Source organism: Puma concolor, chromosome E4, assembly GCF_028749965.1.
Source record: "Puma concolor isolate L17-30 chromosome E4, mPumCon1.1.hap2, whole genome shotgun sequence".
NCBI classification, from domain to species: Eukaryota; Metazoa; Chordata; class Mammalia; order Carnivora; family Felidae; genus Puma; species Puma concolor.
The window spans coordinates 14,510,987-14,527,175 of record NC_141683.1 but is presented as its reverse complement, the minus strand read 5'-3'; the positions used below and the strand labels follow the sequence as shown (position 1 = coordinate 14,527,175).

The 16,189-nt window shown below is 36.2% G+C and overlaps 2 protein-coding genes across 8 annotated transcripts in view; one reads left to right on the top strand and one right to left on the bottom strand.

Annotated features, from left to right (window-relative positions):
* GPATCH2 (G-patch domain containing 2) overlaps positions 1-1,502 on the bottom strand; it is a 177,641-nt gene extending 176,139 nt beyond the window's left edge. For all 3 annotated transcript variants that reach the window (XM_086693314.1, XM_086693315.1, XM_025927819.2), the window contains exon 1: positions 1,326-1,502. In XM_086693314.1, coding sequence (XP_086549440.1) covers positions 1,326-1,381 — 56 coding nt within the window. In that variant the 5' untranslated portion in view covers positions 1,382-1,502. The remainder of the gene's footprint in view (positions 1-1,325) is intronic.
* Positions 1,503-1,529: 27 nt separating this feature from the next.
* Positions 1,530-16,189, top strand: part of SPATA17 (spermatogenesis associated 17) — a 228,127-nt gene continuing 213,467 nt past the window's right edge. For 3 of the 5 annotated variants that reach the window (XM_086693317.1, XM_086693316.1, XM_025927856.2), the window contains exons 1-3: positions 1,534-1,859; positions 13,017-13,106; positions 14,230-14,311. In XM_086693317.1, coding sequence (XP_086549443.1) covers positions 1,792-1,859; positions 13,017-13,106; positions 14,230-14,311 — 240 coding nt within the window. In that variant the 5' untranslated portion in view covers positions 1,534-1,791. Of the gene's footprint in view, positions 1,860-13,016; positions 13,107-14,229; positions 14,312-16,189 lie in introns of all 5 variants that reach the window. The other 2 variants (XM_086693318.1, XM_086693319.1) reach the window with 2 other exon arrangements.

Genomic DNA, 16,189 nt, shown 5'->3' with positions numbered 1-16,189 from the left:
AACAAGGTATTGAATGGTGAAACATTAAGACAGGTACCTATTAGATGCCTGGGGAGGGAATTCTGGGGTAATGGAAATGTCCTATATCTTGTTTTGTGTGGTGATTACACAGTATATACAACTGTCAGAACTAAAAATAATAAACATGTAACAAGTGTTTTATGTTATGCTAATGACACACACCATTAAAAAAAAATATGGCTCATTTAAGAAAGTACTCCCAGCTTTCTCACTGGAAAATGTCAGAATTTAAAAGTATAACCATTATAAAATGAACTACAGAACGATCTAATCTCATTCAAAACATTTCAAGCAAGATATTCTTTTAACTTCTCAGCGATAAGGGACGCAGAGGAATTCTTTGAGATCACAGACTACTAGCGTGCCTCATGGTCTCATTCATTGCAAAATCTAAGAATGGACGTTTTCCGGCCACAGGTCACCCATTTTTCAATACTTTATGCTTGAAATTGTCAGTGGGAAACTTGTTTCACTGCATGTCGGACGTATGCTTGGGGAAAAATAGGCCTGGCATTGCAGAGCTTTCAATTAGAAACCCAAAACCCAGCTTCTAGGTCCAGGACTAAAATGCCCATGGCAATTCTGGACAACTCACTTAGGAATTCTGTGCCCGTGATAATCTCCTATCAGAGCTGTCATAAAGTGCATGAATTTGTGAAAGCACTTTGAAATATCAAGGCAATATATTATTATTTCAAAGTGTCACTGGTGATGGGGGTACCGCAGCCCTGGTCAAACCCCAAACCTAAAATCCTGGCATTTACATGTTCTTAGGGAACACTCATACACATCTCATTTGAACTAAAATGGACCGTTCAAGGGGCAGAAACAGGTAGGCCACTCCCATTCCAGAAAAGAGAGGGGTGAGTGGGGTGTTTTCTAGTACTAAACTTCCAGAACTCTAGATTTCTGGGATTTGATCCCCCAAGACACCTGCTGTAATCTAGTACAATTACAAAGGAACGTGAGGGGATAAGATCTATATTAAGTTAGCTTCTTCTGTCCCTAGCCTTGTCAACAATCAGGGACGAAATGAATTGCTCTTGGAGTATAGACAGCTTTACTCCCCAAATATCGTAGAGGGTTGGGCAATCAGCAAGCATTTACCGCACTCCTGCACACATCTTTAGCACACACCTCAACTCCTTCCTCAAATCGCTTCCAGCCCAGGCACGAGTGAGAGCAAGGCCTAAGTGTCTTCAGATCATCCATCCCCAACTCCCTCCCCCTTCCATTCCAGGTCCGGCGGCCTCAGGCCATCACACCCTCTCCTGAGCTACCATCCCCAGGGCCTCCAGCCTCACCAGCTGTTCCCGGCGGCTGGAGCTCCGATCGGTTGGCGCCCGGCGGCCCCGAACATTAACGACACCCAGGAGCCTGGCCTCGAGGCTCAGGCCCGAGAACAGACTCCAACTACCACAGCACCAGCGACTTCCAGAAGCAGTTCAGCATTTTGAGCTGAGCTTCCGGAAGCAGACGGGAGGCGGAAACCGGATGCCCGGAGCAACCATTACCTCTCCTCCCCGCACCGCCTTCGTCGCCTGTAATCTCCTCCTTTTTAACTCACAGAAAAGATAGAGGCAAATCCCTGGAACCTTTTCCTACGAAAAATTTCTTAAATGTCTTTCTAGTATTCTGCAAACTGAAGCAGGGTGGCAAATAGAAGTGGAGTGGTCGAAAAGTTGTACCCTCGGGACTAGCTTTATGGTTTAGCCCGGTTGCCATGGAGACCAATAGCAACAGCGGTGCTCGCGCAGAAGCCGGGAGGCGATGGCCACGTTAGCTCGGCTCCAAGCTCGGTCGACGTTCCTGGTACACCAGTACTACTTCAGGAACAGGTAAGGCGTCGACTGGGGTACAGCTCAGAGGGCTGGCTTCGCCCTCGCCAGGCGTTCCTCGGCAAGGGTTTCCTATTAACAAAGTCCCTGAATCAGTAAATACCAAGCACTTGTCCCCGCTTCGTTTGTTGGCCGCAAACTTAACCACAAGTTTAAAAGTAGTGTTACCATACAGAGGAATTACAGATGGGGTAAAGGGAGGACATAGTTATTAGCTTGAGATGGCTTGGGAAACTTCCCATTGTAGATAAAATTGCAGAATAAAGTATTCTTCTGGGACATCATCACTCCACAGTTTGATGAAACCCATGCCCTCCCTGTTGAAGTTTTAGTACCCTGACTGGGGTCACCCAAGTACTCTAGCTGGGTGATCTCCATTGTGTCTCCCGTTTGCCTGGGGATTTGAGCCTCCATGGTTTCACAGATGTCATTGAACTCAACTGTTCCATAGCTCATTTGTCTTCCCTAAGTGACAGTATCTAAACCATTCTGGCCGTGATGAGAATAGGCTGGCATTCCTTCCATTTCATTTATTATTACTATTAATATTTTCAGTATAAAGAGAAATCTCTAAAGATCATGAAAGAATCAAAATTCCAATGTTCACCTAGTTAAAACAACAACAACAACAACAACAGAGTGTTTGTAGCTTTGGGCACAAAGGCCATATAAAATATCAATATGTGAAAAAAGGTAACTGGCAGTTTCCTTAAGCAATGATTGCCATTTCCCATGTGTTATTGGTTAGATCAGCGCTTTGTAAACTGTAGTGTACATTAGAATCATTTGAGGATGATGTTAGAATATAGATTCTGATTCAGTGGGTCTCCGTTATGGCCAGAGAATCTGCATTCTCAGAGGAGTTCCTGTGAGGCCCCATTGTGAAAAAAAAAAAAAATGTGTGTGGGGGGGCTTTGTAGAAAAGGAACTAGGTATGGGTCTATTTCTTAAACATCCTTAACAAATTATGTATCTATTCCCACTTTGCATGAGGGAAGGAAAATGAGATTCATATAGAAAAAATTCACAAGCTATTCAAAGTAATGTTGGTTTGATGGGAGGAGATTAAACCAAGAGACCAAAACAGGTGGCTACTGTAGAGTTAGAATTAATGGTTTGCATAGGTGTAAACTTTAATACAGGTATAATGAGAACTTTTACAGAAATAAAATTAGAGGAAAAAAAGTTACTGGAATGAATTTTTAAAAAAATAAACGTTTCTAGTTACAAATATAGTAAATGAATTTAAAAATAGAAAAGTCACTAGTGAGAGGTAAATGTTTTAGGAGAGCAACATGGAGGACATATCCAGGGGATTTAGTATGTGAATGATAGTCACTGCAGAATTTGGGAGTGGGAGTGGGAAGAAGATAAATGACTAATAAAGAAGTAGTAGAAGAAAACTTTCCTAAACTGGAGAAAGAATATGGCTTTGAATGGAGAGGGCTCTGAGTATGAGACAGGATTTTTGTTTTTTAAAGACACACTTCTTACATGTTATCTGGCAAAATTTCAAGGATACAGAAACAATTTTACAAGCTCCTAATCTAGACAGACAAGAAAAAGTTATTTGCCAATGAAGAAAGAAGCACTGATTGGTTCATAAGCAACACAGGGACTTCTAAGAGGAAAAAAGGACAATAGTTATTGATTATTCAAGGCAATATCTAAAAAACCTAAACCCATCAAAGCTCTTATTCATTCTTTTTTTTTTTTTTTTTTTTTTTTTTTTTTTTTTTTTTTTTTTTTTATGAAAGAAAGACGTTTTCAGATCTATAAAGACTCAGGGTTATGTCATCCATATAGCCTATTGGAGGAAACGTACTCAAGAAAGTACTCTCTGAAATCAAGTGAAGATTAAATTAGAGCAAAGATCTCAAGATAGGGGAAGAGGAGCAAAAGAAGTAATAGAAACAATAAGGAATAACTGTACTTGTATTTATAGTTAAATCTAGACGAACGCTGTTCCTGAGATTTATGGGATACCCCTAATTCCATGCAGTTAAAAGAATCCAATAGGCACTTTGAATTTGCTTCCTACACATCTCCTTGTGCATTTCAAAAATTCATTAGTACATTTTCCACCTTGTAAGTGATCACAGACAGTGGTGTTGTGAATAATCTCATTAATACGGTAATGCAGGTCATTCTATATCCAGCTTCTAATATCAGTTTTTCCCCACTCTGCCAGCCTATGTGATAATAATAATTACTCCAGAGGCCAGTCTTTTTAGTGACCTCGGAACTCCCCACAGTCTCTCCCATCACCCAGTCTCAAAGACAGTGGCATAGGTTTAAGGTTCGCAGTGCTGCCTACCAGGCTATCTTTCAATTTTTTAAGTTTTATGTAGCCAAAGTTGTCAATCTATTATTTTGGCTCTGGGGATTTTGCCTTCATTGGAATGGTCTTTCTCAACCCGTGGTTATAAGAAAATTCTCTGTGTTTACTGACAATATTTTAAAAGTTTTATTACGTGTTTCTTCACTCGGCAGTTGTGTTTGTGTGTATGTATCAGGTGAGATAGGGACTTAACTTTTAGTATAGAAATTGTCTCAAAGCCTTTACTGAACATTCCACACTTTTCTTACCAATGTTATGTATTGCAAGATAAATTAAAGTTGTAAAAATTGCAAAGGAAGAAGCAAAATTGGCTTTGTTCACTGACAACATGATCCTGTGCATAGAAAACTAAGTTACCTACAAAAACATCCAGAAATAAGTGAATTTAGCAAGGTTGTAGGACACAATACACAAAAATCAATGGCCTTTTTATGTAATAGCAATGAGCAATTGTAATTTGAAACTATAAAAACAATTTGATCTATAAGAGCATCAAAATACATGTTACTTTATCTATTGACCTTGTAGAAATACCTTGTGTACACAATTTGTACACAAAAGTGTTTTAAGTACAGGGTTATCTGTAAAGCATTCATTAAAGCATTACTTCTTTTTAAAAAGTTTTTTTGTTTTTTTTTTTTTTTTTTTTTTGAGAGAGAGAGAATGAATGGGAGAGGGGCAGAGGGAGAAGGAGAGAGACAATCTCAAGCAGGCTCCATGCCCAGTGTGGAGCCTGATGCAGGGCTTGATCTCACGACTTTGTAGAGATCATCTTAACCTGAGCCAAAATCAAGAGTGGGACACTTAACAGACTGAGCCACCCAGGTGCCCCTAAAGCATTATTTCTAACAGGGGAAAAAAAAAAAAAACAAACCCTGAAAGTAACTTGTATATATTTGTAACTAATCTGGCTATATAAATTAAGGCATATACACATGATGGAATATTAAGTAGCAGTTTTATTTATTTATTTATTTATTTATTTATTTATTTATTTATTTTAATGTTTATTTTTGAGACAGAGAGAGACAGAGCATGAACGGGGGAGGGGCAGAGAGAGAGGGAGACACAGAATCCAATGCAGGCTCCAGGCTCTGAGCTGTCAGCACAGAGCCTGACGCGGGGCTCGAACTCACGGACCGTGAGATCATGACCTGAGCTGAAGTCGGACGCTCAACCGACTGAGCCACCCAGGCGCCCCACGTAGCAGATTAAAAGTGAAAAATTTTAGGGCTTCCTGGGTGGCTCAGTCTGTTAAGTGGTGGACTCTTGGTTTCAGCTCAGGTCACGATCTCATAGCTTCGTGGTGGGTTCAAGCCCCACATGGGGCTCTGCACTGACAGTGTGGAGCCTGCTTGGGATTCTGTCTCTCCCCCTCCCCTGCTTGTGCTTTCTCCATCTCTCTTAAAATAAATAAGTACAATTTTTAAAACAATAAATGAAAGTGAAAAATTTTATGCCTAATGACAAAAAATTCAGAGACAAATTAAGTTTAAAAAAACAGCTCACAGAAAACATATAATACATTTTGTATGAAATGTTTATGCATACAGAGAGACATAGGAGCTGAAATCATAGATAAAAAACTGTTAACAGTGATTAGATTTTGAGAATTGGAATATAGGGAAGGTTGAAATGGTATCTTAATTTTTTGTCTATATTTTTCCATGTAGTTTACAATTTTATATTAAATATTGGGTATTCATTATAATTTATAAAGTAAACAGTAAATAAATAGGAAAAAAATACCCTAAGGCAAAAGTTTTCTTTTGAAAACACAAAATTAAACATATAAAGTAAGTGACCATGAAGATGTAACTGATACAAAATTTGCCTTGCCACCGTGAAAAATTAGAAAACTGAACAAAATACGTGGAAAATCACTTTTAGACATTTTGATACAACAGACAGTGTAGGATTGTAATCTCTTAGTGAAAGGAAACAAATGAGGTTATCTAGACAGTTACTCCCACTTTACGCGTGGCAGTAGCTTCTGAACAGAATTCAAACTCAACAGCATCGTGTTCATATTGTCTAGCATCTGTTCCTAAATTAGTAGTAGGACAAAAATACAGCAAACTGTGACCTACACCCAGGAGGAAAACAGCCAATTAGTAGAAACAGACCCAGAAATACAAAGATGATACAATTAGCATATAAGGTGTTTTAAGTAGCTTTCAAAACATGCATAAAGACTTAAAGGAAACTATATGCATAATGAGTTAAATGGAAATAAGAAGAAGATGAAACTTTAGAGATACAAAACAGATTATCTGAAACAAAAAAATTCAGATGGACTTAACATCAGATTAAAATCCTGCAAATAAAACATTAGTGAACTTGAAGACTTTACAAATACATATTGTTGAGTAGAGCAGTATATAGAAGTTAATTAGATCAAATTGGTTAATAAGTGTTGTTAGGGTCTTTTATATTGCTGTTGATTTCCTATACAGTTGTCTTATCAGTTATTCAGGGAAGCATGTTGAAATATCTAACTCTTACTGTGAATTTGTCTCTTTCTCCCTTTAGTTTTGTCAGGTTTTGCTTCACATATTTTGAAGCTCTATTATTAGGTGCATACTCGCTTAGGATTATTACATTTTCCTAATAAATTAACCTTTTTATCATTATAAATATTTTATGCATGATAGTTTTTTATCTTAAGTCTACTTTAAATGTCAAAATTATTTTAAACTGTAAAACTATTTGAATAAAATGAAACAATTTTGAGATGCCATTCTTTCCTGTATGTGTGTGTATATATACACACATATACATATATATACATATATATATACATATACACATGTGTACACATATATACATGCATGTAGGTATTTAAAACTACTGAAGTAATCTGAAACTTATAAAAAGTTCTAATGCAATACAGTTTTTTTTTCTCATAAATCATATGATGGTAAGTTGCAACCTGATGGCCCATTGTCCCCCAAATTCTTTCCACTTAAAGACATTGTATAACTATAATTCCATTGTGAAAATCAAGAAATTAACATTGATACATTTCTATCATCTAATCTTCAGACTCCATTCAAGCTTTGCAAGTTGTTGGAATAATGTTATTTATAGCAAAAGGATCCTAAGTGTCTTATCTCCTTAGTTATCTTTAATATGGAACATTTTCACGGTCTTTCTTTGATTTTCATAACCTTACTACTTTTGAAGATCAATTATTTTGTAAAATTTCACTCAATTTGGATCATTCTGATTTTTTTTTCCCTCTTGATTAGACTCAGGTTATGTATCTTTGGCAGAAATATCACAGAAATGATGCCATAATCTTTTTCATATATTCTACCCGGTACTACATAATTTTTATTTGTTTCATTAGTGATAGTCTTTATTGGGATCATTGACCAAGATAATTTCTGCTAGGCCCCTCTACTATAATGTTCTCTTCCCCCACCCCACTTTGTGTTTAGTAGGTATATTGTTTTTAATGTTTATTTATTTTTAGAGAGAGGTTGTGACCTGAGGAGGGGCAGAAAGAGAGGGAGAGAGAGAGAATCACGAACCATGAGATCATGACCTGAGCCAAAATCAAGAGTTGGGTGCTTAAATGACTTAGCCACTCAGGTGCCCCCAGTAGGTATTTTTTAAAAGCAAGTAATTTGAAGCTGTGCATGTACTCCGTTCCTCATCAAACTTTCAATGTATTTATTTACTTATGCACATCATTATGGACTCATTGGTTCCTATTCAGTGGGTTAACATCACTTTTATTACTTATGTTTATGCTACCATTGTCCCACTCTTTCACAATGGGAGCCACTAGAAGCTTATCATTGTACCCTGATCATCGCAATACTTTCTTGCTTTCTGACACAGAACAAATGGGTTCCAGGCTCATCTTTTTCTTTTCCTGCCCCGGATCTGGAGTCATCTATTTCTTCAAGGAGCCCTTGCTTCTTTTAATGAGTGCCCTGCTGTTGGGTTGCTGCTCTCAGATTTTCTTAAGTGGACAGAGTTAGAAAATATGTGCATGTATGCATTTGCATGCAGTTTACGTCTGTACTTTATTCATCCATCCGTCTGTCCACCTACCCATGTGTGTGTTGAAATCCATAAGTTTGCATTGACAATTTCATTTCAAATCCAGCACCATGTGATTCACTCTAGTTTATCTCCCTTTCCTTTCCTTTCCTTTCCTTTCCTTTCCTTTCCTTTCCTTTCCTTTCCTTTCCTTTTTTTTTTAAACACTGAGAAACTGGGCTCTCATTATCCTTAATATATTGCTTAAGTTGATCAATTTTCTGTAATCAAACTCCTGTCACCTTAACTGCCCTCTCTTTTATGGACACCGTTTTCATGTACTGTGGGCTCTACCTCTCCATGCTGCACTTGTTCATCAAATTGGATACTCTTTTCATCATTCTTGGGTTTTGATTCTCTGTTCTGGCTGCCCTTCCTTGTAGAAACTTTCTTCACCTTTCCTCGACACCTAAACACTTAGACATTCTCTCCATAGGAACACTGTTCTTAGTTTGTGACATCCTACCCCAGGCTGCCCTTTCATGTGGATGTCCATCTTAGCCTACAAAGGCTTAGCCAGGACAATGTGACTCCCCATCCCCCAACACTCCTGTCCCCTCTACCACAGATTCCTGGTTTCTTTGCCCACTGCCAATTTCTTTTGGACTTAATTGTTCAGGAAATGAAGAGAAGGTAGAGGGAAAGGGTAGAAAAGTAAATAATAAAACATTTTGCAAATACATTATAAATCTGCATGTTAACTCCTACTTTATGATCTAATACATATGTATTTATGACTCATTATTCATTGAGCTGTGAAATAATAATGAGGACCATTAATGAAATCAAAACATGGCTTCTAGATTCTAAAATGTAGTTCTGTTTTTCAACAAGTAATTATTGACCTCTTATTAGGCACATGAGTGATAATTAAAGCATAAAGTATAGATCAAACATAGTTTCTGCCTTTAAGGAGCTTGACATCCTTAACACCTAACAGTGAAATGATATGCAAAAATTATTTTACATAATCAATATATTTTATAATACAGGTCAGCTAATACTGGAATTTTATTCCTAGTATCTAAAATAGCTAAAATTCATATGATAATGAGAAGCAAAGATGATTGGGTTTTTAATCTAGTTTTTATTCAATAGCTAGTACACATAGGTCAAACTATCACAGTAAGGTGATATATAAAATGTGTATTTTTTGCACATTACCAGAAATATATTTAACTACACATTTTTTTCACTTTCTGTTTATTGTCAATTAATTTCTAGCCACTAATGATACACATGAATATAGTGTTATCCAGGGTTATAGTACTTATTTCTAGTTGATGATGAAGTGACTGGAAACTTCCAGCTTTTTCTCAATGTTTTATTACATTCCTGGTAATACTTTTGGTCTTTCATCATTATTAATTCATTTAGTATTCATTGTGATAATACTGATCATAATAAATTTATTTCAAATTCATGTAGATGTCATATTTTATTCACTGCTATAGGATTTTCATTGTAATTTGGAACTAATTAATATACCATTAAAATAAAGTGTTACCCACATTTTTCATTTTAAACATAAAAAGTCTAGCAGTTCATGACATATTGTATGAGTATTCAGCATCCCAGTGGTAACTCAAGTATCTGTAAATTTCATTTTTAAGCAGTTAAAAGAAAAGCAACGGAAAAACGTGTATAGAAGTCGAATTACAGCATATAAGTTAAAATGTAGCAGTAAATTAACTACTATTTTTTAAAATATTTCCCTTTAATTAAGATATATAGTTCTTATTAGCATGATATAATATCTGTGCTTATATTTATATGTGTTAGTGTTTATAACTCCAAAAGAGAGAATTTAATCTTCTTCTTGACTATGTATTACATGTTATCATTAATACCAGGCGAGATTAGAAAGCAAAATGGATCATTTGATTGCTTATTTTTTACATTTGTAATGACAATTATATAAGTGAAGGGTAGGATCAAACTATACATTAGTTAAAAGGAAGTATTAGGTGTATCTGTAAATCTTACTCAATTTTTTTCTACCTGTTTTGCAAAAGTAGTCACTTGTTGATTGTTGGCGGGGGAGGAAAAGCAAGTGCTTTCAGTAATTTAAATAGACTATATTAAAAAGAAGGAAAACAGAAAACATCTATAATCATATTGAATGTTATTGGTTAAACAGGGTTAAGAAACCGTGAGAAATAACCATTATCATGAATTCTCCTTCACATCAGCCTTATCGAGTACAATTATTCTTTCTTTTTCCCACTCTGTCATCTTTGAATTGCCTGCTCTACTGGACACTGTGTTGCTGGATCATCTCTGTTGTTGCCATGAATGAGATTTCATATCCTGCACTATCACATCCTCTTACTGGCTAGGATAAGGTTTGAGAAAACAAAAGATTCTCTCCGACCCTGCAACTCCTTGAAACATTGACCTTATTTTCATGACTTCTTCACAGTATTTGACACTACTCAGTCATGGTCCTTCTTCCTGATACCCTTCCATTAACTTCTACGACAATGCAAAGTACTTGTCTCATAATTGCGCCTTATTTTTCCCTTCCTTATTTAACATCCTTAAGTTTCCCGAGTTTCTCATTTATATAAACAAAAATTTTCTGTTTGTGTTCAAAGGCTGAATTACTTCCTACCAGCAATTTAATGAGTTCCTCTTCCACTAATTCTTACCAACAGTTGGTATATCAGACATTTTTGGTGTTTAGCCCTAGATCTTGATGTCTTTTCCCTCTTAGTCTCAGCTTATTTTGTTTTAAGGAGATTGGTGCTCTTTTATGCCACAGAATTTTAATATTATATTTGAAAATGGCTTACCTGCATTCTTCCTTTTACCTTTTTTTCCCTTCTCTTTTTTCCTTTTTATTTACTTTCTATCTCCTGTTTTTATCCTTCCTCCCTCTCTTCTCCTTCAGGCACAATGATGGTTAAGAACCCAGCCTCTGGAGCCAGACTACCTAGGATCAGATTTCAGCTCTGATGATAAGATAAGATAAGATAAGCTCTGATATTAAGACCTTGGACATATCCTTATACCTCTGTCTGCCTTAGTATCTTCTTCTGTCAAATGGGGATACTATTTCAGTGTCGTGAGTAAGTGTAGTGAGGGAAGCTTGTGAATGGCAGTCTTCACAGGGATTGAATATGTCTGTAATAGGTATGCCATTCCCTGAGAGAAAGCAGCTTTGGTAAGACAAAGGTTGACTGTTAGGAGAAACATCAATTAACTCAGGAACCACCAGGAATGCATGTGGGACAAAATGGATTCGATTGCTGACTTTGGGATTTTAAAGTTTAGTGGAAAGACCATCATTAAGCAACACAATATATGGTTGTGTTAAATATTATAAAGAGCTATGAAGATGTTTAATAAAAAGGCTTAATGTGGTTTGAGGAGTCAGGGAAGGCTCCGTGGAGGAAAGGACGTCCAGCCATTCTATTTGCCATGTGGAGCACAATCCAAGAATATAGTTTATATGTGTCTCTGCTATAATGTTGTACATGTGGTGTAAACATAAAACCATAATCAAACTTTCTTTTCTTCTCCTAATTGTCTAGTGTGTCCTCTTCACCTTACTCATTTGTGTGAATTTTCTCCACTACCCTTTTTCATATCTGGGTCACTGACTGTTGCATAATCTTTGTTTTCTTTTCTTTTCTTTTTTTTTTTTTTTTTTTTTTTTTTTTTTTTTTTGTGAGTCCTATACAGTCTGCTTTTTAGGTAACTCTCCTGTTTCTCTAGAACTATAATCCATCCGCTCCAACTGTTTGCCACCGACAGCTTAATTGCTCATCCGATTTTCTTTCTGTTAGCTAACATCATAGTATTGTCTAAGAATTTTATTGTTTGAGGTTTCTTCCCCCCTTCTATTTTTGTTTATGAAATACACAAATTTAATGAAAACTATATATTTAAGCTAGCATATCATGACCCAAAAAAAAAAAAAAAACCCAAAAACCAAAAAACCTGTCCAAAGAAACATTATTTTGAGAGAATTAAAAAAAAAAAAAGTCAGAAATAAACAATTAGCCATTCTTTATTCATTCAGCAAACATAAAGTGCTAATTACGTGCCAGCCAGCATTCTGGGAAAGAAATTCCTCTGTGGTGCACAGTACTTGCCTTCAGCAATATCACTTTATGCAGTAGGGGTGGGCAGGGAGAACTGGAATGACTTGCAAGATTAAGATGGAAATCTGTCTTGACGAAACCTTTTTTTGCTGTAAGTCAGTGCAGTCTAACAACTGAATTTCTTGTCTCTTTCTAAACCCTATGGCCCTGCCCCCCTGCTTGAACTTACATGGGGTTTCTGAGAATTCTATCTAGACTAGGCATTCTGTGATGGATTCATTTTACTTAGAGGCAATTCATTTAACTGATGCATTGAGTGCAATATGCAAGCATTTTAATCTTGCCTGATATGTGTAGTGGCATTCAAATAGTAAATTCAAGTAATTATGTTTTTAAAATAATGAAAACATGCACGTTGCCATTTTTATTTCCTTATAAAGATCACTGGTAAATTAATAAGTTGCAAAGTAGTGATTATAAAATTTTTTTAAAAAAGTAAACTTGTTGATAGCACATGACCTCTCAGACAAAGGTTAACTCTAAAAATATAGCTCATTATTTCTGAAATGCTTTATTTAGTATTTTAATTTTATTTAAAATGACATTTGAATTATAATTATCATTTTGGAAGAAATTAAAGATTAAGCTTAACAGGTTGATTTGCTTTGGAATTATATTAGTCACTAATGAAATGCTTTAAAAATTTCCTTTTAGTGCTGTAGATGTATTTAGAAAAAAGGAGTATGATGCAGCAGTTAAAATCCAGAGCTGGTTTCGAGGATGTCGAATTCGGGCATATCTCAGGTATGTGATTTTTGTCATAGAAACGTCAGATATATCATAAAAATATACTCCTCAGAAAATCTAATTTATTCACGTAAGTGCTCATTGCAAATAAGCTTTCATTTTACTTGTAATGAAGTTAATAAATTATATGATGCCCTTTTGGTTTTTTCTTACACATCAAAGAACTAAATTATATTGACCATATCTCTACTTTAAAAAATTCTCAATATCCTAAATATACTAGATTAGATTTTTTCTTCAAATTCCATAGGATGTGACAAATGACTGGACTTGTATTTATAGGAATGAATTCACTGCTAAGAAAGCAAAAACAAAACAAAACAAAAAGGAAGCTATTCCAGTCTTCTCCAACATGTTGATATGTAAAGGCAAATGATGCCGGAATGCTGCCATGCTGCTTTTAAAGAGACAGAAATTGATCCCTGCTTATCTTCAGTGCTCAAACTTTCCTTCAGTCTCTTACAATTCCAAAAACTACTGCCTGGGATAAGGTGGAGGAAGAACATGCCTTGTATGTAATAACCCACTCAGATGGCGAGCTGGGGATTATGATGTATAGTTCCTTCTATTAGCTAGTAGGAGCCAGACTGGAAGATTTAGGTACAAACGTGAGGTTTCTCTTTTGGGCACTATACAAACTGGGAACATGGCGGCAAAGAGACTATTTTCTTTAATTGAGAAGATTAATAAGACACTAGCTTGGATAGACTGGGTAATATAAGGTGAAAGAGGAAGTGTTTCTCGACCTCGAGAACTATTTCTAAGTACTTACAGTGACTCACATCGATAGTGCCCGACTTATTTCTCAACATGTTCCTTTGACCAGTTTTATAGTCTTACATTCAGAAATATTTCCAAGAATTAGTACTGAAGAATAATTGAAATTTAAAAATGTCTAATCATAAGCCCAAAAGGAATCCTGAATATTTATCTCTGCCTTTTTTTCTACCTCAAGAAATGAAGAATTCTACTGCAGAATGATAGTTCTACTTTTTAAAGTACACCATAAACTTGGCTTTGAATTTTATTTCTTGAATTATAGAAAGGTATAGTCTAAGAAAAAATTTAAGAGTGAATCTGGTTCCAGGAAAACATGCTAATAAGTGTATGTTTTTCACAGGTATTTACACAGAGTAGCAACTGTTATTCAAAAATGTTGGAGAGGTTACTTAGGCAGACAACATTATCAACTAATTGTGAAGGTAAATATTATAAAGTTTTTATATATTAGCATTTGAATCATACAGTATGCTGTTAACTTACTCGCTTCAGTCATTTACACGCAGTTTGAAGTTATTGGTAATAATTATGTAAGAACAAAATTGGTTTTAAATTTTGGAATGAGACCTCTTCTGAGAAGCCTTTTCTGATTTTCCATGGGAAATTAATGACTCATGGGGCACTTGGGTGGCTCAGTCAGTTGAGTGCCCAACTCTTGATTTCGGCTCAGGTCAGGATATTGCGAGTTTGTGGGATCGAGCCCTACTTTGGGCTCTGGGATTCCTGCTTGGGATTCTCTCTCCCTCTCTGCCTCTCCCCTGCTTGCTCTCTCTCTTCTCTCTCTCTCTCTCTCTCTCTCAAAATAAATAGACATTAAAAAAAGAGTTAATGGGGGCGCCTGGGTGGCTCAGTCGGTTAAGCATCCGACCTCAGCTTAGGTCATGATCTCACAGTTTGTGAGTTCGAGCCCTGCCTCGGGCTCTTTGCTGACAGCTCAGAGTCTGGAGCCTGATTCCGATTCTATGTCTCCCTGTCTCTCTCTGCCTCTCTCTCTCTCTCAAAATTAAATAAACATTAAAAAAACAACAACAACAACAAAAAAAGAGTTAATGACTCATTTATTTGTACCCGAACTACAAGAGATACTTGATTTTTGGTAAAGTACCTTTCACAGCGTATGCATTTATTTGCACTTATTTGTTGATGATTTCCTCTAGTTTCTGCATGGTGAGCTCTTTCTAAGTAGGCACAGTAGCCTGTTCATTTTTGGAATGTCAACCTCTGGACAAATTCCTGTTCCATAACATAGTGAATAAACATTTGTTGAATTGAAGTGCCCAAAATCAGTTCCACCGAATATAAAAATAAGGCACTTTCTCCTTGTGCTGCTTACCTTTGACTATTATTGGCTGTTGGGATATTTTAAAGATTTGCCTTAAGAAATGCAGTATACCACAACCACCTCTATCCACTGATAGCCTTGCAGAAGTATATGATAGCATGCCAACATCTACTTCGTTCAGCTAAGACTTTTAGGAAATGAAGAAAAAAAAATTTAATCTTTTTTAAATGTTTATTTGTGAGAGAGAGACAGAGACAGAGTATGAGCAGGGGAGGGGCAGAGAGAGAGGGAGACACAGAATTCAAAGCAGGCTCCAGGCTCTGAGCTGTCAGCACGGAGCCCAGTGCAGTTTGAACTCACTCACTGTGAGATCCTGACCTGAGCTGAAGTCGGAGGCTTAACCAACTGAGCCACCCAGGCGCCCCAGAAAAAAATATTTTTTTGATAAAAATGAGAAAGTTTTTAACCAGTACCCTACTTCATTTACTTTTTGGTTTGTTACTGTTTTCAATTGTGATTGTTTGTTTTTCATTTATTCTCGATTAGTTGCCTCTAAGTGAAATTAAAAGATATAAATAGGAAAAGATAAGAATAAGGTGAAAATGTTTATTCAACACATTTATGAGCTAAACCTAGAAGATAGTCACTTCAGTCCCTACACCTGCACGTATTTCATAATACCTTCTCTAAATAACATGATTTTCTCAAGTTAAGTCCCTATACTTCTACTAATACTGTATGTTCCTAGTTAATTAATATATGTCACTTAAGTTCTCAAAATCCACCAAAAGATAAATTTATTCTTTTAGCTCAACTGATTAAATAAGCCCACTCTCCTGTCTATAACAAATGTAAAAGGCTTCTCATTAATCTCATCAGTTGTTAGCATGGGTTTCCTGTCTGGAACGCTAATCTCTTACATCATTGACATTTCAGACTGCTTAAAAAGTAATTTTTTATAAATATTTATTTATTTTTGGGAGAATGAAAGCAAGGGAGGGGCAGAGAGAGGGGGGCA